Source organism: Varanus komodoensis, unplaced genomic scaffold, assembly GCF_004798865.1.
Source record: "Varanus komodoensis strain SLA01 unplaced genomic scaffold, ASM479886v1 scaffold17, whole genome shotgun sequence".
Lineage (NCBI taxonomy): Eukaryota > Metazoa > Chordata > Lepidosauria > Squamata > Varanidae > Varanus > Varanus komodoensis.
Window position 1 is genome coordinate 9,051,898 of NW_025335505.1, and position 24,515 is coordinate 9,076,412.

At 39.1% G+C, this 24,515-nt stretch overlaps 1 protein-coding gene across 1 annotated transcript; it reads right to left on the reverse strand.

Annotated features, from left to right (window-relative positions):
• Positions 1-313: 313 nt before the first annotated feature.
• Positions 314-23,408, reverse strand: VPS4B (vacuolar protein sorting 4 homolog B). Its single transcript, XM_044426458.1, has 11 exons — positions 23,162-23,408; positions 18,718-18,829; positions 16,866-17,016; positions 15,025-15,092; positions 13,397-13,516; positions 11,721-11,877; positions 10,763-10,911; positions 10,474-10,555; positions 9,026-9,245; positions 6,995-7,132; positions 314-2,678 (listed from the first exon to the last, which is right to left on the reverse strand). Exons 1-11 carry the CDS (start codon positions 23,183-23,185, stop codon positions 2,577-2,579), a joined length of 1,323 nt encoding a protein of 440 aa, XP_044282393.1. The 5' UTR covers positions 23,186-23,408; the 3' UTR covers positions 314-2,576.
• Positions 23,409-24,515: the final 1,107 nt, after the last annotated feature.

Consider the following 24,515-nt stretch of genomic DNA (forward strand, 5'->3'; position numbering starts at 1 on the left):
TGGCTGTCCCCTCCCCCCGCAAAAATTTATTTTCTTCATATATTTTTTCAGATAAAGTATGTGAAAAACTTGCACAGTTCTAGAACTGTGGTGTTCTGAAAGATGGAATATATTGAGAACCTAATGGCAAATGGCAGAAAAAGCATTCATTGCCTTTACCTGGAATCAAATCATACTTTTTATTCACTATCAGAATGGGCAACTTTGGAATATAGCTCACCACAAAACCTCATTTGGAGATTACCAAATAAATACCTTGTAGAAATGGATTATATTGCAAAACTCTTGCAAGTAGTTATTGAAGCAAATGGAATTAGAACACCAGTTTTATTTTATTTTGGATTTTAAGTTGTTACACAAGAACTTTGATTGGTGACCTACAGTCCCCATGATATAAGTGCCAATTGTTTCAGAGTGTACACATCACAACAGTCATGTAAGGCGAAACTCAACATGTTGCAATCAAGTATTAATCCATCACTCTTTTCAAGGATGTACATTTTAGAAAGCCAGCATAGTGCAGCATGTATCAAAAGCAAGCTGTAGCAAATTGGGTGGATAAATTCTGAGTGAACACAACACAGAAAGAGGACAGCAAAGAGTTCTTAGTGTTCTTTAAAAATGCATGTGGCATAAATGAAAAACTGCAGTGGTAAAATGCAGTTGCAAGGATATGTCTTCAAAAGTAAAATAACCCTCTTTTGCCAGCTCTCAAAATGCCATTTGAATTTCCACTTGCTACAGAATATTCCACATGTGAAAAGATTTTATTAAAGTTATTTTGACAACATAAATGATACTTGATGACCAAAGAGAAAAAAAACTCTAGGAGCATACACCAGTATTGTAGTGTTTTACTTCATTTGGGAATAAATTTCAATCAGTTCTATGATTTTAGAAAGTACACAAACTATGTACATAAAATCAAAGCCTGAGGTGACTATACAGTACTTCACATGGAAATTTTCAACACACAAAGTATCTATAATGTCCAATTCTATAACAGTAATGCAATGTATCGCATTGGTAATAGAGTGATTGCTTTTCTACACCCAGAGCAAACCTACAAGGCACAAACTCAGTGCTGCCACTGGCTTTGTTTCATTACACTAAGCCATAGTTTATTGTGACATGAAAAGCTGCAGCAAGACCTGGGCTTGCACACTTCCCTGTTATAGCTGAGAGTTTGGAAGCTTCCACTTATTTCCATTAACTGCAGTCTAGTGGATAGCCAAGCATGGAACTCTGATTATCATCAACCATGGCTTGCTTAAAGAAGCCAACTTCATAACCAATGAACTGAGGCTGGATTGTGTCAAACAAACCACACTTATTGACAAGTATGTGACACAGCTAAAAGATACTATAAACTGCAGTTAGTCAGAACTTGAAGTAGAATGTTCCAAACTCTTCTTCGTAGCTATGCCAAAGAAGAACCACACTAATGCAAGACTTGCTGTAGCCATAAGTTCAGTCATAGGTTCAGCACAACATTGGAACCGGGCTCCAGTAGGGTTAAGTTGCACTCAGGCACATTTCTAAGAGGTATAGTTCTTAGCAAATAACCTTTAAAAAACACGAGTGTTCCCTTATACTGTGTTTAAAGGAATGGCAACCAATCTCTAACATATTTAGCTATTATAATAACAAGCTAAATATTTCTATTTTGATCTTATAGCACCTTGGAGATGTTTAGTAGGCCCATCTGTAGTTGATCCCATTGTTTCTTTGAAAAGAAGGTGAAGTCCAGGATAGTTTCCCTTCCCATGAACAAATAGCTGGCTAAAATCCTGTTTACAGGCTTGCTTAGGGATTCTTATCAAACAGAATATATTCTATATTTTGTTTGAACTCTTACAAAGAAAAAAGCTGGAGGAAAACTAGAATGAGGGAATCTTCTTCCACAATATTTACATTTTTAGTCTATTCTCTGGTTGATTGCACAGTGACAGTGTCTATAGGTGATTATTAAAACAATGCTTTTTGCTTTTAAGGCAATGTCTAAATAGCACACAGCAGAAAACAAAATACCAGTTGGATATTGTACTCAGTAAGTACTGGTCTATATTTAACTGCAATGTCTTCTTTTCTACTTCCCAATCCAACTTTTCTTTATTTTTAACTCCCATTTGGCCACAAATATCAAATTCAGATTGGCAAGTTCAGAAGGAAGATTATTTTGCAAAGAAACTGACCCTGAAGCACTTGGCAATCAAACAGATCTTCTGCTCCCCTTTTATATTATTTTCTTTTAGGCCTCTAGGAGTTTATAAATATTTATAAACTAGAACTAGTATATATCACCTAAAATTGAAACTCAAAAAACTGGCTTTATACCTGAATGGTCTGCCAATTTTAAAAATGAAGCCATCACGTTTTCCTTTCTTCTTTGCCACCAAGATCCTAGTATGCTCTCAGAGTAGATAGATATTTCTGGAAAGTGATATACAAAAGCCCAAGGGTCCTTGCAAATGGCTCTTCAGTTCGTATTGAAATAAAGGAAAGAGCAATTCTTTTATTGATAATAGAGAGGCAGGAATACCAAAAGAAGATTTAGCATTGCAACAGTCACTTGATTAGCCTTCCTGTCCAAAGTCTTCTGTGAACTTCTTTAGTTTTTCCAGGTCATGTTCATTCACAGTGGGTTTTGTGTTAGCTAATGACCTCAGCATATCAGCCTGCCACAGAGATAAAGAATAGTCAGGAGCTGCACATTTTTCTGTGTATACACACATATAAACCCCCATGAATTCAAACAGAGCATATTCTCCACAATTTCCATTATTGATTTACATATAGGGGGGGAAACCCCTAAGTAGAAGCCATGATAATGTGTCTAAACTTTTCTATTTCTGTCTTGCCAGCTGCTCAGTTCTGCACAGAAGTTGTCCAATATGTTTTTAATTTATTTTAGTATTTTGCATATTTCATTCTATTTTGACATATTGTTTTATTATTTTAATCCATTTCATTTGTTTTTGTAAGTCACGTTAAGTGCCATTTTAAGGCAGGTACAGATAAAATATTGGGCAATTAAAATCTGACACTGGGAACCATGACATTTAGATACCATCACACCCACTTTGAATTATAGGTAATTAAACGCTTTCTGACATACTTGACCAAGAAGAGAGATGAAAGTAGTACCATTCTACAATCCCTGTGAAGGTTCCTTCTCCTCTAGCAGGGATTTCAGCAGGCTCTACAGAGGGAAATGAGGGGGAACCAGCCCTGCTGAAAAACTATGCTCAGTTTTCCCTATGAGCATTGTATCTTTTTTTGACTGCATACCTATGGGAAACAAATGTTTCTAACTGATGGTTTGCAAACAACTCTGGAAGTCTTTTCTGTTCAGTGGGATAAAAATTCTGTGAGCACAGAGAATAAATAAATATTTTTGTGCCGATTACTGGTTAGCTAACAAGTCCTGGGAAGCTTGGGCAGAAGGGTGCTACTACATTCATATCTTGCTTGTGAGATCCATGGGTTGCCAGAAAACTGGACTAGATGGACCACTGGTCTGATCCAGCATTGCTCTTTTTATGTTCTTAAGCCTCATTCAACAGGGGTCCTTCTCAAGTAGGGTATGCATAAAAATTCCAGGGCAGTTCAGATAGAAGCTGCTCCGCTGATGCTCCTACGCACATGCAGAACTAACTGCTCAAACTGTTAGGCCCTGCTCTAGTGTAATGAGTGCTACAACACAATTTTGTGATAATATTGCCAAGTTCTTAACGTCAATCCACATCTATGCTTACACACTAAAATAACATATCATATAAGAAGTATGATGTATTCATAACTTTCTGGTATTTTATCTGAAAGCTCCTTACATCGAGGTAATAGGTTGGATCTCAATTAAACTTTAGTCCCAGATGAAGTTAGATACTTGTAAATCCCATTAATTTTCAAGGATCATAAGACTGAAGGTTTATGGCACAGCAATGTTTGTACTAAGTATGGCACAAATACTGAGTTTTGATCAGGACAATAAGCAGTACTGTTGGAAGTGTTGACTACCTTACACAACAGAAACACGAAAACAATGCAATACTTCTTAAAATCAGACAACAGACTTAAGAGTCTGCATTAAAACAACAACAACAATCCACACACCTAAAAGTCATCTAAAATTATATTATTTGCACTTGACTGGGGAATAATAGCAACATTTTGCAATAAGCAAGTGAATGGAGGTAGTTGTTATAAGATAACCCCTGGATGTTGGGCAAGTTAATATGGCATAGAAGTCATGGCATGAACCCACTGCTTGCTCCAACAACCTACATATGGCATTTTTCAAACCCAGACATTAATAAAGTGAGGCACAGGAACACAACATCATTGAAATATTTACTATCCCATTGTGACAGACATGATTGACACAACTGGCAGTTAGGTGTTGCTGCCCTTCTATTAACTGGGGCCTCAAACCTTGTTATTGTATGGGCTTTAATAAAACAACTCAGAAGGGTAATTATAGCAATGGCCTCTCCCTGCTCCTTCATTACCTACCGGGAGTGGATAATAATGTGATAAGATTAGCTTAAATTCAAATAATACGGAGATAGAAGCAGCCAGCTACATTGTAGGACAAATCTTGTTTCTATTAAAACATCTCTAGTATCACATAGAATGATTTAAAAGAAGGATGGAATGTGATAATATTGGTCTACAAACCTCAACATCACTGAGATGTGTTGGGACTGAAAGTATTTTTTCCAGCTGCAAGGCAATGAATGCCAGTAATGAAACAGGTGGAAAACATCCAGTTTAACTGTTTGGGAAGGATTCTGTAAATGGGTGAGGATGAATACCTCCTGAATACAGAACTTTTCTCCTCGGGTGGTCTGCATGATCACAGTTTACACAGTGGCTGAACCTGGGCAGCATGGCTTGAGGGGGAGGGAGAACCCTCAAATAATGCAACAGACCATGGATTATTTGAGAATTGTCTCCTCCTCTAACAAGCCACTCAGGTTCAAACAACACAAGCTACAGCTGGATGGATCTTTAAAAAAAAGTGGCACCTAGCATGAGCTGCAGCTTAAACAAGCCACCATTCAATCTGCAGTGATCATGCAAAGCAGCTATTTGACTGGGTATGCATGAAAGAATTGTGAGTAACTAGCCACAGTGTGTTCTGATGTCATCCAAACACAGACTTGTTTTACTGGTTATTCAACCCATAATGGACTGCCATGTCATCTGAATCTGGGATGTGCAAATACCAAGTTTTGGTTCACTGCAGCTTGACCTAACCCTTTTAAAACTTATTTTTTCTGGATACATCCTGGGAATGTGCAAAAAAGCAACTTGCAAAATTCTGATTTAAGCAGTTTTATTAAAAAGGAGTACCTGAAAAGGACCCTTGGCAGCACACTCTTTGTGCTCAGGTGAGTGCTCACATGTCTGTGGGTTGCCCTTACTTTTGCAAGTGAGGATAACACAGGAAAATATAAGCATCCCCTCCCCGAAGATCTTACCAATAAGGATTTTGCAAGCACTCCCTCAATTTCAACTCCCTTTCTGGCAGTAACCTGAAGGTTATTTTTGGAGTGTTCACATGTCCCAAGGTTCTCCTTGTGACCCCACATTGATAATGCCTTTGGGAGCTGCAAAAGTCAGGGGGGTTTCTACTTTGAAGTGGCAATCATTTATATTTTGGCATTAAAAAGTACAGGTCTATATGCCAAAAACCATGGGTCGCCAAACCAAGGCTTGTGAACTGCATGCAGCTCTTTGAGTTTATTTTGCTGCTCACAGTTCACTGCCTGTGAGCACCTGCTTGCAGCTCTCAAACATCTGACATTTATCATATTTGGCTCTTCCATTGAGCAAGTCTGGCCACTACTGCCATATACTGTCCTGATATAAAGAAATTTCTAAGCCCTTCTAAATCCCACTCCAAAAATAAAGCACTAGGTATGACACCTGTCAAACAGGAGTACTCATCATGGGGAACCTCCTCTAATTTTCAGTGTCCCCCAAGGAGGACACGTTCAAAACTGAGTGGGTACTAGGCACACTGAATCTCCCATTGGAAAACATGGGAATTCTGCTGTAAAATGCGGGGGGGGGGACCCTTTTTTAAAATAGTAATCATTTAGCTTTGCAACTTCTGACAATTTGGCATCTATCAGACCTGTCAGAGACTTTCAAAAGGTGTGAATACTTACCTGCAACTTTTAAAGCAGAGACTTCCATGCTAAATTACAGCTCACTTAAAAGTTTAGAAGCAAAGCAACAGATTTAAGAGTAATAAATTTACAAGCAGTTTGAGAAAGCTAAGCTAGTCCAAGTAACACAGGTAGGTGAGCTGTACTGAGGAAGATAAAAATGGGAAGGCCACCCATACTATAAGTCCTGCTTACAGTCTACTCAATTTTCTTCATTGTTCTCCCTCCCCCCCCCCCCTTATGCTCATGTTTGCTTACAGTCCGCTCATGGTGCCTGCCCTGTTCCACAGATTACATGTAAACTGATCTGGGAGGCTTTTTGGCTGAGGAGCAGGATAAAAACAATTCAAATAAATAAAAGAAATACTGTGTATCTATTTGGCAAGAACTTCTAATTACAGCAAGGGAATCCACCAATATTTCTTTGGCTTCCCCCTATGCGTTTTATAGGGGAATGTTGGTGTGTATTATGTACTGATACACTAGCCTGTACAATCCACATAAAGTGTTTATATGTTGGTCCAGTGAGATGTAGAACAGGTCTTCATGCAAGGACAAATCTTCATAATTCTTGACTTACACATGGGGAAGTGCAAGACATATATGCCTTCTAAAGTGACAACAGGAAGATGATCAGACTAGGTGGGAAGAACTGGCAGTTCCCTTGATTAAGTGTGATTCACAATGTGACAGACCAATATTGTAATCTACCAACATTTACCAGGTACATCATATTTCTGATTCTATTATGAATCTGTCATAATTCTGTGACTGATAAACTATGGTAAAAATATCCATACAAAGTGAAGACTGACCATGGAAACAACAGGCTCCAGTAGTTTATCTCCTGGCACATCCATCCATGTCATTTCAATGGCACCGGATTCTCCTGGAGAACATGGAGTGAACAGGTCTACTAGAACATTTGGATCAGATAGTGATGGTCCTTTCACCTTTGAAAGAAATTAAATTTCTAAGTTGTAGGACTGAAAGTTTTTAGAGGCATAATGCAAGCAAGAGAAATTGTAGAAGTTATATCTGTTTATCAGATGATAGGAAACAGATGCAATGGGCAAAGTGGGATGTTGACAGTATTTTTACATTATTTATATTTAGAACATGGGGGTGAGTCAAACTGTAGCATAAGCTGCCCTTGCCAATGTGACTTTGTTGCAATCTTGGATGTGAGCAAGAGAGTTCAGAGACCTTTCTGTAGTATAGTCAGACCTCTACTCTTGCCTTTCTCTAGACTGCTGCCTGTTCCTCCCTTCTAGAGGAAAAGAAGATACAGTGCAATTGCAAAAGCACTATAGCAAGCCCTAATGGCTCCCACATAATGGCTTGAGGATTAACTTTTTGCAACCAGCCTAAATACTTGGCTGGTACTGTTGTATAGGGCTTTTGAAATCTATGTGATTTTTCATAACAAAGTTGTAACAGTAAGGGAAGAAAAGGGCATTTTATTAAATTATCTTGGTCCCATTAGTACACCTTGTTTCTTTTGTTAGGCTCCCTCCTGTATATTTTAGTCCCATATTTTGATCCTGTTGCACTATTCCTTTTTCAAACGCACAGGATCCCAAATCTATGGTTTGTCACCTATCTGAATGTTCTAGTAAAGACCAGGTACACAGCATGTCACATGTCCTTGAAATACAATGTGAACATGACTCAGGCTGCAGGAGGGGGAAAGAGAAGATTCCTTCCAAAGAATGTTCTCAACATTTTGGTTGAAATGTTTGGTATGAAATAAAAGATACCTCCAAGCTCTTATACCCACCCCTTTGTTTTAATCCTGTTTTTCTTGTAATACAGAACATGAAATAGATCTGGGGATATCTAATAGGCAAAGTGGCTACATGGTCAAACTATGTTGATAAATCTTCAACAAGAACACATGAACTAAGGAATGAATTACATTCCATAAGGAAGGAGATTGTTCCACCTTACAGAAAGGGAACTGAGCTTGAAAACACACTTTACAGCAGGATTACAAGAGCCACCTGCTTTGCAGTCTGTGGTAAGCAAAAACCAAGTCCAGACAATCAAGGAAGCTGCTTGAAAAATGGAGTGTACTGATTCCCAAATGCCTTCCTTCATGCCACTGATGTGCCACAAATGATTAAGGGAGTTCTGTGTGGGAAAGCAGGCCATCCAGTTTTGTAGATTTGTAAGGGTGGGTCAGAGCTTGCCTAGGGTTACAGCTGGAAGAACTCTAAGAAGGGGCAGTAGTGGGAGAAGTGGAGAAGGCAGGAAGAGAACCTTTTGCCTCATTTTCCCTTATCATCTACAATAGCTTCCTCCACTGAAAATGCCAAGATCTAAGAATGGTTAATACCACTAGCCCAGTGAAGCCTGTGGTGAGATGAGTAGCTGCATCTGGTGAGCAAGATGAGCACAAAACTTCCTCTGAACTGGGAACTAAAGAGGGAAGAGGACCGGCCCAGCTCTGCCTGGTATTTGTGGTGGCTCTTCACTGGCACAAGAACAGACAGCAATTAGAAATCCTTGTCACAGGTCTCAACTTGCTCAGTAAAAGATAAAGGTATGTAGCTTCTGGTAATCCCAAAAAGGGTTCTCAAGCTCTGAGTGCCCATCAAGAAGAAAGGCAGGAGAAGTTGAGGAGGCTCCGCCTCTTCCTTTCAGCTGCAAGCTGGAAGGGAAAGGGGAATCAGTTGCTTTTGCATCAGGCAGGTTTTCTGGGTACCTGTTAAGCACGGAGGAAGTCTCTGCCATCCCTTCAGTTTTTAACTATGAGGGAAGAACAGAGCTACAGAAGAGACACCAACCAGTTTACTAACCATGGTGAACATACCAAAAAACATTTAGAAGGTCTAGTTACTCACTTTTTTAAAGTGTGTGGCTGACTGAACTTTCCTGACAGGCTGCATGAGGGCATCTCGTACTATTATGCTGATATCAGCACCTGAGTAGCCATCTGTTCTTTTTCCAAGCTCTCGATAATCTGATTCAGTTAAGGTGTTCTGTGTGGTCCCAAGGTGGAGCTTAAACATTGCAGCTCTTGCATGATCCTCAGGTAAGGGAATGTAAATACGCTTCTCAAACCTTATCAAAAAAATCACAAACACTAATACCTGTCCATAAATGTGACAATTCATACAAATTTAAGATTTGCTTTTCTAGCACATCTATCTTTATGTGATAGGGTTTTTTTAAAACCCAGCCATAAAATGAGAGATGTGAAACACAGAAACCATCCCATCTGAAAAAGTATTCAGCACTGCATTAGCTTGGAATGCATTCAGCTTCTTTTCAATTATTCAATTCTTTTTGTTTGCTGAACTTCCTGCTCCCCCCACCCTGAAATTTTGCATCTCTGCTTAAGGCTAAGGTTTTAAGATAGTACCCAGCATTGGTGCATTTCTAACATTGCCTTACAGTATTCTATGCTGTAAAAAATAACATCAACATGATAGTCTTAACTCTGTATTTGTAAGAAAAGCATGTAATCAAAACAGATACAGCAAGACAATGATAAAAGAATTGTTTGTATGATCAAATAAGGATCATTTTGGATGTAACATTCTTGCACACCAAGAGCAAATGTTTATTGTGCCTATCAATTCCCCCTCTTACTTCGGTGCTTCAGACTTGGTCTCTTTAAACTACTGTTGCCCATTCTATCTGAAACAGGTAAATGCGAATCAATGCCTGCTTCTTAAGCAAGATTTGAGAGATAACTGCGTATTCGGAGAGAAGTGCGTTGCAAGTGTGGCAATTCGCCTTCTCAGTTTAATAAGCCATGGTTACATCTGCATCGGTCCAATAAAATGATGCGCTAGACCAACACAGATCTTGCAATTATTTCTGTAAGGAGGATGAAGCAAACAATTTACAACATATAGTGTTCAGTAGCTCAGTCCCCTAGAACTGTGTAGCTTTAGCCATCTTGGATAAAGAGGAGTATTCTAGGCCCAGAAAAGTACACTCAGCCCAACCTACCCCACAGGGTTGTTGTTGTGGGGATAAGATGGAGGAGGAGAATAATGTAAGCTGCCTTGAGCCCTTTGTAGGAAAAAGGCAGGATATAAATCGATAAATAAATAAATAAATTTGTGTTTCGGAAGGGAGGAAGGAGCATTCTGCCAGCCACTATCTTTTGATACTGATACACTATCAATAATGCAGCTGCACAAAAAGGGCCACGGTGTGCTCTTGACATCAGCAGGGATGTGGTCCTGTAGCAGTGATGAACAAGTAGGCCTCCAATCCTAAATGATCTGGAATCAAGTTATGGGTTTGTAGTGAATTTATTTAGGTTATTATACATTACCTTCTTCTGATGGCAGAATCTAGAACCCAAGGTATGTTTGTAGCCCCCAGAACCAAAATTCCTTCATTGTCTGTTCCAACTCCTAATCAGAACAGGTAAACTTAATCAGTGACCTTTATGATACAATGTACAATATGGAGAATGCACAACATGGAGGTCAATTAATTTTAGTATCATTAAAAACTTTCATATCCACAGATTAACCTGCACAAGATAATGTGTGTCATAGGTCGCAATATTCTATATAAGTTACTTTAACTATGCCACTCCAGAAAGCCAATAAACTGACCTTGCATCTGAACAAGAAACTCGGTCTTAATCCGACGAGCTGCCTCACTTTCATTTTCACTTCGGGAACCACAGAGAGAATCTATTTCATCAATAAAGATAATTGAAGGCTTGTTTTCTCTAGCGAGCTGGAATAAATTCTTCACTAGCCTATGGAAGAGTTTAATTACAGGAGGAAAGTGTAAGAACACGTCTTCCTAACATTTTGGGATGCAGAGTTTTTAAATTATTTCTTAGCTATTTATCTTTCACATATGGCCAGATAGCAAATCTTATTGTTTAGCAAGCCCAACTGCTTATCTTATACCCAGCTGTTTCATATAATTTAAGACAAATTAAATGGCAAATTTATACATTCTTGGGCATTTCTCCCTTGCTCTGAACCATCAATATATTATGTGGTGATTAGAATTTCAGGAATCTTCACAATATGCAAGGTAAAATGCAATGTATTACAATAATATAAAACAAGAACATTTTCTATAGTTACACTGTCTAAAAACATGAACATCATGGTTGGTGCATTGCAAAGCATACATTTTGCTATTGCAATGCATTGTCCCATTGTCTTCTTTATACTTTTAAAATGTTGTAGTCAGGAGTTAATCAGTTTGATGATCTCTCAATACTGATTCTATTGCTGTTTTTTTTTTTTTTTTAATTCATGGCATCCATGCCTCTTTTTTCTCTTATTTTTCACCCCAAAAGCCTTGTTATTTCCTTTTATATCCAGGTTTCACACCTGACCACACACAAAGAGTGGTATGTTAGATTTCCTAAGCCACAATCTGCATAGCAAGTCTTGAAAAACAACTGTGCCGGATATAGTCAGTTCCTGGAATTGGCATAAGAGTGGCTCACTAGAATGGCCTTAAGGTACAGGCTATCAAGGCTTATGTGTAGATTTAATATTCAGAAAAAGCTTAGAAGCTTCTATGCTTTGAAGTGTTGCTACTTACTTTTCACTCTCTCCCAACCATTTTGAGACAAGGTCAGAAGAAGATACAGAGAAGAATGTAGAATTGTTAGCTTCTGTTGCAACAGCTTTTGCTAAGTAGGATTTCCCTGTTCCTGGAGGTCCAAAGAGAAGGATCCCTCTCCAAGGGGTTCTCTTTCCTAAGTTAATACACACACACACAAAAAAGTATTGCTTATGGAATGACACATTCAGTTTGGTTTTGACTATGGTACAAAAGAAAAAATCACCTAATAACAACTTGAAACATATTTAGATGATCAGCTCCCACATTTTATTCTTACTTTTTCAACTACCATGTGTGTGTTTTTGACATTATTCCCATGGAACAGCAGAAAAAACATGATTCCTAAATCTAGATATGAGATTCCTGAAGCAGCTACTGACAAGATTGTACCAATAAATCTGTATGAATTAATAATTCTGATGCACTTTACATATGCTGGAAACATACATACTTATGTTTTCTGGAAAAGTCAATTCAGCACCAGTTTCCCTGTTTATGGAAGCACAAATATGCTGATAGAGACCACAGGTTTGAACTTTGTTGTGTTCAACACTCAGGTGCCATCTGTAACTCAAAATAGTATATACCAGCCCAGGCTGATATTAAAGCAGCAACTGTTTCCAAAGCGATAGCCTCATCAGTCTTATCCATGTTTAGATAACAACTGGATTGGACAGCTGCAATAAAGCCCCATAAAGCTCTGAACCTGCATATTTAAAGGACTGCCTACTCCCACATGAACCTACTTAAATGCTAAGACTGCCTTCTAACTACCTTAGAATGTCTTAGAATTACCTTCCCTAAAGAGGTACATCTGGTGCCAACATCTTATTCAGTCTGGTGCCAGGCCAAAACATATTTACTCAGTTTTTAAATTGTGAAATGGTATTTTAATTATCAAGTACTGGCCCTAAGGAGTTTTTAATTGTTTTAATTTAATTTTATTTTTCGGAAACCACCATTAGAAGAATTTTAAATAACTAAATAAGTTCTGTTTAAGAAGAAGGGAGAAGCAGGATCAGTCCCTACACATTTCCATGTTCCTGGAATGTGCTTAGACCTTTAGTAGGGTTGTTGGAGAAATCTGCAACAAAAGTCAAATGAGTTCAGATTTCTATGAAGCTGATCCACAGATTCCCTAGCTTCATGGATTCAAGAAACTTGAAGACCAGTCTTTGAAGACCAGGAAAATCATTCCTTAAGTACCACTGTAGAGGAATGTCTGATATTAGATAAGGATTATAGACTGGGAGCAAAGTGGAGAGTCTTTGATTTATGGTAGATACTGATTAAATTCCACTCATGCCTAGAAATGCACAATTCCACTAATATACTTAAATTCATTGTTTTGCTATGTCTGATCTGAGGTAAACTGCACAATCTGAGAAGCACCTTCTACAATTTTAACACTACCATGTGCTCTGCTTGAATTAACTCTCAATTTCCATTGCCACAAACTTTTGTCCCATGAAATGATCACCAGCTGGGATATCCAAGCACAGATTCTTCAGCTGGGCACTCTGCCATATTACAGATGCTCTGAATGCCTTCTCTGATCATCTAAAGAATTTTAAACTGAATGACAGTATGTAATTATTAAAAGAATCAAGTCAGACATTGGGAATGTGAAACTTACATCCGAATGTTTTTACCTGTGAAAAGATGAGGAAACTTAATAGGCAATATTACTGCTTCTTTAAGAGCTTCTTTGGCTCCTTCTAAGCCAGCAACATCATTCCACTTCACATTTGGTCTCTCCATGACTATGGCACCTATGAAACCAAACACTACTATTGAAAAGGTTCAATTAATTTCTATGTTTTTTTTTAAATAACATGTCAATTTTACCATTAAAGCAGAACCTAGTATTCAGTTCAGATTTGTCACTCTTGGGCTAAGTTGGGATAGGTAAGCTTAAGAACAAACAACCTTTGTACAATTAAACTTTAAAAAGGGGCTTCTTCCTGAGCTCCAATATTTGCAAAATCAACATGGTGAATTAATAATGTTTCTTGTAAGCAGGAAATATAGCCTAATCAGGATCATGTGCTGCTTCGTACCACAGTATTTCAATCAACAGACCACAATGATTTGAGACAACTAAATGTTTTTCTTTGACATTTTCTTTATTAGGGTTGAACACAGTAATTTTTCTTTAAATGGGGGCAAGTGATGGAAATATAGCAAGCCAGAAGGGGCCTCCCGGGCCATCAAGTCTGGCCCCTGGCTCCAGCTAGCTCCGCTCATGACATGCCTACCATGTTCATGTCCAACCCACACCCTTGAAGAGACTGGAAGACAGGAAGGAAACTATTCACACATTCCACAAGTGCCCCCTCTTTACTGAGGCAGCTGTGAGCCAATTCCACAGCTGCCCACATTATGCTACACAGGCAGTGTCATCACCCACTGAAATGCAACATGATTGGAAATATTCCCCATCCTTGCTGAGGCAACTGGAGAACACTCAACAGTTTTCCTGCATGCAAGACAAATTGAAACTGTAATGCAAAATTGGACAGAAATAGCCACCATCCTACCCTATGAGGGCAGTCCTGCTTCACTTAGCTTCAGTGAGCATGTTAAATACCTAAATATGTAGCATTCTGTAGCATCATACAATGATCTTGCTCACTAAAATTCCTGTCTGCCTGGGATTAAATAGTGAAAGAAACAAAATAATGCAGGGAAATAGCGAAAGAAGGAAAAAAGCTTCTGCAAATAGTCGAGAGAAAAAAATAAAAAAACTTTTTCATTCTACAGGTGGGAGCAGATTCTGCCCCACTAATAGAAACATCTAATAGTCGCTATTAAAATACCTTGCAACTCCTGTCCCAACAACTAGATTAACTTACTATTAGTTATATATCTAACTTTACCACTAAAAATGGCACACAATGACTAAAATAATGAGATCAAAATAAAATTAAAACAATGAAATGAATAAACATGATTAAAAACACAACAGAGGGAAGAGCCCTAACATAACAAAACCACCTTAAGTTGCAACACTTATCAAAGGCCTACCTGAATAAAAATGTATCTGCCTGCCAGTGGAAGGCCAATATAGAGGGTGCTAACTGAACCTAGACTTCCAGAAACTGGGAGAGGCCACCAAGAAGGCCCTCTCTTATGTTCCAACCAAAAATGCCTCTGACAATTGGGATTACAAAAATGACCTCTTTATATAGAAAACCTTAAAACCCAGGCAGATTTATATGGAGGAATGCAGTTTTTCTGTTACTTTATTCACACCATGAAGAGAGTAAGGCAAAGCTACCTTGCAGTTGATTTTGCAACTTCTTTTTCTCAGGATCATCTGTTTCTCCTTCTCCATCACTATCATTCCTAATTTGGTAAAGGTAAAAGCACACAGCTAGAACAAAAACATCCTTTAAGTATAAAAATCACACATTTGTATTAAAAGACCCTTCCCTCAGAAAACATGTAAAAAATACTAGCATGACAAAAGATCTAGTTTAAGAATTTTGCCAAAAGAGTAATGGAAAAGTAGCTTTTGTGGATAATTTAAGAAAAATCTTTCATTAGTACCATATAATTTAGATCCTAGTAATTTTCATTCATTTCTCAGAAACACACACACAAGGTTCCATGGAGAAGCTTGACTATAAAAAGTAAAGTCATGACAGCATACCAGCTAACTAACTAAAAAAACCTTTTCACCCCAATTGTCAACCCACTGAGGAAAGGGAAATCCCTAGATTTTTCCTGAAACTGGTTTTCATGCACATCTCAAAAAGCTGCTGCTAGAGGGATGCACAAAACTACATTAGAAATTATGTTCCAGGAGGAACTTCCCATCTAATATGAGGCTTGCAATTCTCCATGCTCAGTGCAAGGAAAAGGTAATGAATGAAATGGGCACACCACATTTATTTGAACACCATAAGCTGAATCTACAAACAGTCAATATAGAGTAGAGCCAGCGATAAGGCTTGCTTGCAGTGATGCGGGATAGGAAATGTTCTGATAATTTTTGTGGAAAATTATCCAACCTATGCATGCTTGAGTTCATCCATAATTGTCTGGGTTGCTATACTGAAATCAATCATGGTAAATAGGCTAAGAATAGGAGATGAACTCCCACAAGTTATTCTTCTAAGGTAAGCACTGACAAACCCTAGTGCTCACTTGTCCATGGGGGAACTGAGAAATACAGTGGCACAAGCCCTTCCTATGCAGAATGCAGCTGGTTCCAGGGTGGGCTTCGGTTAGACTTATGCGTGGTGCATTTGCCCTCTATTAACATTGTTCAATAACAAATGGAATGATCACTGAAAAAAAGACTGAGATTTTTACTCATTTCACTTTTCTCAGAGAAATGCCTCATTCCTTCTCTTGAAAGTGTTTAGATAAGAATCGTTAACCATTCAATGGTTGCAGTTACTTTAAGTCATAATGCCAAAACACTAGATAGCTAGTAGGTGGCATCACTACAGTGCAAACACTGAAGACAGTCGGAACAGGTAAATACTGTGGGCAGGAACATATTAAGAATGAAAAAGCATTTAACATACAGAAACTGTGCTGGAAAAATACAAGAGACATACAGGAAACTATTAGAAATTAGTGACAGAACTGGTTATTAAGAGCGTTGGAACATTTCCACAAAATTTTTCTAATTCTACTTTTTCCAGAAAGCCCACATCACTGCTTGTTTGTCATGAGTAGCTTACATCCCATTTATTTCAGTGAGTCCACTCTGATTATGATTAAGTCTGGTTCTAACCCAATATTTTCCTGATCACCTGTTTGTCTCTATAAATGCATACCATGAAACAGGCAGTGTGGTCCATCTAAATAGGGCACATTCCTGTTGATTTATTACTCTACCCTCACCCACTGCATAAAAATCATACCACACAGAAACTCCATAACTATGAAAAAGAAATAGTGATGAAACGGTAACATAACTGAAAGAGTAATAAGTTATAATCTAGGATCCATTTTAGAACCAATAAAGAATATATGCTAATGAAGCAATAAATCACAAAAAGGAATTTTGAATAAGGAATTTTTTCTATCATGCAGTGTTCTATCACCACTAAAAGCATTTAATAGACAAGCAAATTTGGAAAATGTTGCAATAAGTTAATATACCCTTTTTCGTCAGCTGGACCAGATTCTTTCACTGGTTTGAGGGGAGCCTTTTCTCTTTTTTTCAGATATTCCTTCAGCTTTTCTGCTCTGTCCAGATACTCTGTACATTTTGCTCTTATGCTTTGTTTTGCTTTATCACCCTGTGCTTCATCTGAGAATGAGAAAGTATTCTGCTTCACAATATGGGTCAACATTACCATTAACTTTAAGAAATGTAGTGTACCACAAGAAAAGATTAAAACTGTCTATTACGCTAGCAATGCATAGTCTATTCATTCTTCTGTTGATTGGCAATTACAAAAATGCAATACAGTGGTACCTTGGCTCACAAACTTAATCCGTTCCAGGACTCTGGTTGTGAGCCAAGTCAAATTTCCCCATAAGGTTCAATGTAAATAAGGATAATCTGTTCTGAAACTATTTTTTTTTTACTCACAAAAATTTGAAGTGAAGTTACAAAGAACAATGATCGTGTTGCAGGGGGCAGGGAGATGGCCACAATCGTGCTTGGGGGTGGGGGTAGATGGGCGTGATCATGGGCGTGCTGGGGGAGAAATGGGCGCGATTGTGGTCGCGCTCTTTCAGGGGAGTTGGGTGCAATCACGGCCATCTTCCCCCCCAGCATTACCACGATTGCGCCCGTACAGGAAAGGCGGGCGCGATCATCATCTGATGCGGAGTTTGCGACCTGTGGCAAAATTTTTATAAAATTTCTGTTTGCGACCCGATTTGGTTGTGAACTGAGCTGAGGTACCACTGTACTTAAAGGATTATTTAATTTTGAATAATGCATGTTATCCTCTTGGCTTGGAGACAAACAAGGCAAGATGAAACCTCTTATAGAAACACATTCAATAATAAGAATGTGCCAGCTTTTAAATATCTATGAACTCTTCTTCAGACACTGTGAGGCCAGAGAAAACATGCTATACATATTAACAAGACTCAACAAAAATGAACAAATACATAAAATTAAAAAATGGCTGTGTATGTATCATGGTGTAAAAATACATGAAAAAATTTGCAGGGATTAATGTTTTACTACAGAACATTTAATACAGAAAAGAATAAGCTGAAACCTTGTACCAGCAATCAGATTATTGGGAAGATGTGCTAACCTTTACAGAGTGCTTGAATATTCACTTGATTTTTCTTTGTCTTTATGTGTTCCACATATCCAATCCTTTCTAATCTTCGTTACTGCCTACCAACTTAGCTTGGATCCTGCTCACAGAACTTCCTCCTGCAATTTTTCATAATCTTACAATTGTTTTGGAAGGACCTTTTTCCCTTCTAACACTTTCCTCAGCTATTTGCTCTCAACCTCCTTTGATATTTTTACCTCTTTCATTCCCATCTGACCATCCAAGTTCTACCCTTGAACTCTGTAAGATTTTCTTTAATTGACCATCCTCAGATTTCACACATGTACAACTCAATAAACTGAACTGCAGCAGTTATTTATCCATTATTATCCATTATGTAGTTTGCAGATTGGCAAAGTTTTGTTTGTGTTTACTTTTCCTAGACATCTGCAAAATGTACTATTCCATTAAGCCCTGGAACAATTCAGAAAAACTTCAGAAAAAGCATTAACAAGGATAAATAGTTGGCTAATTTTTATTAGATAAATTTTCCTCCAAGGAAATAAGCCCTCTTCCACCACCATCATTTCCACCTAGACTTTATGCTCCAAAAAATAACTACCAATAGTTTTGAAAACCATTCATATGATGCCAGATTCAATAAAAGCATTGCCATATAGAATTTGAAATGTACTTCTATAACTTTCAAGAATGTGAAGGTTTGTTAAAAAGCAGCAAAAAGCAGCTTAGATTTACCATACTCTTACATTTGACAACATGGAGGAAATACTGGACAGCGTGTTGATACAGACGAAGGGCTTCCTCAAAGTTCCCTGCTTTATCTTCTTGTGCTGCCTTGCTAGCGAGGTCTATTGCTTTCTATAAATAAAGTAATAGAAATACAATTAAAACTATTATTGTAATGGCACTTAAACAACAGTTCTAATATAGAAATACAGGAAAAAAATGTGGATCAGAAAGCGTTGCATCCTTCAAGATGATAGATGGTAGAGCAAATTACCAAGGTTACTAAAAGCTTAAGAAATATGACTTGCAAATTATGTTACTGACCTTTCAGCAAATAAAAGTGAATAACTACCTCAGTAACGGCAAGCACAAAAATTAGGGAGACAGTCAAAAGAATATAAATAGGCATACAATATCTGCTTTTGGGGTGGGCTAGAACAATATTACCTAGCCATTTTTCTAGTGGTATGTAGGAAAACTCCAACTTAACCTAACAGTGCATTTGTGCACATAAGACTACATATGCTCATTATACTTGATGCCTGGATCCTACAATATATTAGATATTCTGAGAGAATACTGAAGAGTTCAAAAATGTTCAGATGATTATACAATAGGGCAGGGGCATGAATTACAGACAAGAGCTTTCCTTTCAACCCCTGATATCGAGTCCTGAGTTCTCTGAAAGAAATCTTTGTAAAGTTCAGCAGTGGATAGAAATAGGCACAAACACTAAGCTTCTTTCTTCTTTGCACTGTGCTAACAGGCACCTGGTTTAAAGCAGGCTCATGCAACCTATCCAGCTTTCCAGGATTTTCTAGATGGCTACACAGCCTTCCCTGACCCTTTCCCTTCCTCCCCAAATACTGTTCACTTCATGGTTTCCCAGCCTTTGCAGTATTATCCCCCTTTGTTAAAAATGCAAAACAAAAGCCCAACAGAAATGCCTGCCCAAAAACTTACTTACTGCCAATATGAGTTTTATGCAAAAATATGCTAGGTCTTATAATATTTTGGCCCCACCCCAATTTTCCTTTGTCCCATGTTCCACTGGAATGTGGCCTCCAAAATCTTCTGTGAAATTGAATTCAGCTTGCTGGCTGAAAATGTTTAAAACTGCTGTCTAGAAGCTATTGCCTTCCCGTAACTTTTTGTCCACATCACTTTTTTTTGCACTTGTAAGTGCCAGTATCTGCTCTAAAAGGTAAATAGCAACATTCACAATGTTAACAATTTTGGGGGGCAAGAATAAGCAATGAGGTAACTGCTCCTTACAACTTCTGCAGTCTTAAGTTATATACAACTACAAACTACTATGCAAAAGCTTCATACATTTTAACAAACCCAGTCACCATCACAAATCTAATTCCTACCTATTAGTCTGCAAAGTCAATAAACAGGTGCAGGCAAATGTTCTGGCCAGAAACTCCCTCAGTCCTAGCCAGTATAAGCAATGGTAAGGGCTGATGGGAGTTGCAACCCTTCAAAAGTTTTGACGGACAAATTGCCCAACTCTGTTGTATAAAGTTACTAGAAACTAAGTTCTATTAAGCTCAATAATACTTCTCACTTCTGAGTAGAAATGCATTGGAATGTGCTGTTATGTTTCACTCTTCATCACTGAAAAGGCATTCATAAAATCCTATACTCTAGAGTAGTGATGGTGAGCCTATGGCACACCTGCCCGAAGGGGCATGCAGAGCCCTATCTGTCGGCATGTAATCGCCCCAGCAGCCATTCGGAAAGATTAAAGGCGCCAGGCAACAACCTCATTAGCCCCAACTCTCTGAGCTTTCCCATGGCTGGTCAGTGAGGTGCCAGTGATTTGCACGGACTGTGATTTTAGTGGGATCGAAAGGTAGCCAGTTCAAGTTTGCACAACCCATTGTGATTTTAGCAGAAGGTAGGAAAGGTAGAAAATACACTCAGATGTCTTTTTCAGGGCCAGCCAAAAGCTGATGGTCAGTGGAAAGTTGCCCCTAGTGCTGGTAGTCAGCAAATTGAGGTTTTATTGCAGTGTTGGCACTTTGTGATAAATAAGTGGGTTCTGAGTTTCAGTTTGAGCACTCAGTCTCTAAAAGGTTAACCATCACTGCTCTAGAATATGTCATCTAGTTCTCTCTTACAGTTCTTTCCCCCCTTACAGTTTCTATGATCCCAACTGCTAAAAATTTCAGTCACTTCAACTGTAAGGGTAGGATCACCAGACCACTTAATATGCTACTTACCCTGAATATAATTTGACTAGTCCATTTTACTCATATAATGAGAGCCTGTGGTGCAGTGGTTAAGAGTGTGGGACTGAGACTCAGGCAGTATGGGTTCTAGATCCCACTCAACCATGGAGCTCATTGTGTGACTTTAGGCCAGTCACACACTCAGCTCATACTATCTCACAGGGTTGTTATTATGAGAATACAATTGAGATGAGAAGAGTTATGTAAGCTGCCTTAAGTTTCTTGGAAGGAAAAAAGATAGGATATAACTGCAATAAATGTAATCAAGTTGTTACAAGCATGCTTAAATGACTCTCCTTTGGAATGGGGCCCTCCTAAAATTCACTACCAAAGTATGTAAAGTCTTTCACATTGCTTAATTTGCACAAATATTTCTTCAAGAGGAGGAGGAAGGGCCCAGTAAGAAGTCTGACAAGAACATATGCTTTGCTTATGCTAAGTGAATATAGACCTGGTTGGGAATCTAGACAGCAAACTCCTGAAAGTTCCATGTAAGAGCAGGCTATGCATGTAATATTGTAAGGAACCAACAATAGTTGAAAATAGGGACATGTCATTCTAACCAATAAATGTAACCAAATTCCTGAAACAACTGAAGAAAGTAAAACTGAATCAGAATCACGTAACAGCTACCAACAAAACAGGCTTGCCTTTCTTATTTGCCATCCTGTTTCAGTTACTAGCCACACCCTGCGATCAAGGTAGCCCAGAAAGCAGCAAAGGCATCATGGCAAGGTCAAATATGGGATCAGAAAGGAAATCAGATTGCTTCATCTCTATATATTTTCGCCAAATGTAAAGTAGAAATTATTGGGGAGGGACCAGTATAAATCCAGAGGCCACGAGGTGTGGTTGTTGGGATGGGAAGAAGTGGGAAAGGCTACAAACACAGATTCTAAGGAAAAAACAAAACAAAACTGGAGGGTGGTTAGGGCGGCATGCTATATCTTCATTCAACAGTTTGGAACACTTAGGGTATTTTAGCTAATTATTAAGGAAGTGGGCAACCACTGTTGCTCAGCAAGATACTTACAGGAAAGCCACAAGCAAAGGGGAAGAAATGAAATATAGCCTAAACTGCCTGATCCTGACTAACCATGGGAACAAAACAGGGTCAGGCCTCATAAGCATCTGGATGGAAGACTTTAGTCCTGCACTAAGCAGGAAGTGGAAACCAATGGTCTTCCAGGCCCCTTCCAACAATACGATTCTATGAAATAAATTGTCCTCCGGCTTTTGTGCAGCTGTCCTAGGGTGGCACTATCCTTATGCAGCAACAATGCAGATATGTTTGTCTGACAGAGAATTACTCTTAACTAAGCAGCTTGCTACAGGAAAGATTGTAGAGAATGGTAGAGCAGAAATCTTGCATGCAAAACATCCTATATATGATCTTTGGCATCTCCACATAAGGATGAAAGAGACTCCTATCTAAAATCCCAGAGAACCACTATCAGTATTGACAATATCTAACTAAAGAACCTGATCATCTGACTTGCCATAAGACTTGGTTTCAGTAACCAGAACTGTTAACTTGTCCATTAACTGATATTCAGAGATTGAATACAGATTCGTCTCGGCAATAATGGAAATATGTTTTATGCATGTTCAAAGGCCCTCATCTTCTCATAAGGAGGACTGACATGTTGGATCAATCCAAAGTCCAAACAGTTCAGCAACCTGTTTCATTCCTACAACTTCCTGGAAGTTCATGCACAAAGCATGATAGCACCAGGCCCTCCCCTGTCATGTGCTCCTACACCTGACATTTAGAGATCTGGCACCTGAGGATGAATTGTCCCATCCTTTCCCAAATTGATGCATTCCAGATGTCTAAGATTTCAATTCCCACCGAACCCAACCAATATAGTCATGGTCAGAAATACTGAGAGGTATTTGGATAGTACCAGACTAGGGGTTGGCTTAATTGCTCTAATCCAGCCTCCTTCCATTTACCCATTCTCAGATATGGTTCCTCTGTCAGTGAATGATAGGAACCATAGGCCAACAGATCTATGAAGGCCTCCTGTTGAGGGAAAGACTGATCTAATCCTTGGGGCCTTCCCCATCGGTCTACCCAGGAAGTATAAAATTGCACACAGTAGCTACGAAGAGTTTCCGCTTTAGCGATGCTTCGACCACCTCACAGGGCCCCCTCCCAGCAGCTTCTGGAATTTTGGCAGGGTTTCTCCCACGCGCCCACCCGAGCCTGACGGGAGATGCTCACCTGCAGGTTGGTTGTGGCCGCCATGATGGGCGGAGCTGACAGGGGGAGAAGAGAGAAGGGGCCAAGGAAGCTGAAAGGGGACCTAACTGAGAGGCCACACACCAAAGCCCACTTCAAGAAGAAAAAAAAACCCCTCCTCCCTTGAGCGGAGGAAGGGGAAATATCAAACTATATTTTGAAAAATAAAAGTTTTAGGCGTCCTCCGACTTCCTCAATCAAATTCCACAGCCGGCCGGAATAAAATCGTAGCTGCTCTTCCGCTTCCGCTCGAGCGTTCTGACGTCACGCATTGCACGCGCCAGCCCGAGCGGACGCTGGCCGGATGGGAAGTCAAAGCGGAAGAAACAGTTGATGGAACGGGCGTAGAGAGGCGGCTGGATCACCTTGTACGCATGCGCCGTAGGCTGCACGAGCGCGTGCGCCAGCCCCGCCCTGAAGACTTTGCGTAACGTAACTTGTTCGGGCGGGGAAGGCGCGTGCGTTGAGCAGTTGCTCACGTTTAACTGCTTATTGTTCCCTGAGAACCGCGCTTCGGCACTGCACTTAAGCGAAATTGGCATTTCCATCCAGCAAAACGCTTTGTTTACAAAGGAAGGTGACAATTGTGTTGGCGTTTCCTCCCGTCCCCACCTTCATGACGGCATCCCTGAAAGGCTCGAGACTATGCAAATTTAAATGGCAAAAGGCAGTTGGCTGGGGCATGCTGGGAGTCGTAGGCCTTTTTTCTTGTCTAAACTGGAACAGAATTGACAAACTGAATGGGATTAGACGCTCCTTGGCCTTATAGAAGCCTTGGCACGCTTATTCACCTCCAGATCAGAACTTCGCTTGTTGGCGCTTAATTCTGAGCGGGTGCGTGTAAGGTGTCGTAGAACAACTATCCTGTGCATGTTTATGTGGAAGCAAATGCTATTAAAATTAGCCGGTTGTATGAATAAATTGAATTAATTTAAATTGATTAAATCAAATCAGTCGGACAGCCCGACTCAGTGCTTGTTATTCAGAAGTCAGTGCATTGGAGTTCAATTTGATTTTACTTCCAGACAAGAATGATTTGGGATTATGGACCCTTGAATGCAGTGAGTTATACCTTTGGATACATTGTTTATTATATATTTGTAATTCTCTGCACTGCTGAATGTAATAAAATCCCTAAGACCTTCACATTTGTGATGTTTCTATACCAATTAATATGAAATCACATTTAAAATTCCATTTCAGTACAGAGCTATGGAAGGGGCAATCAATGGAGCAGCATGCTTAATTTCATTAATGGGTCACAAAAAGAAGCTCAGGTGTTCCAGTAGATTGAAAATAAACTAGAAAATCTGCAATATAGAGAGCAGTCTATATT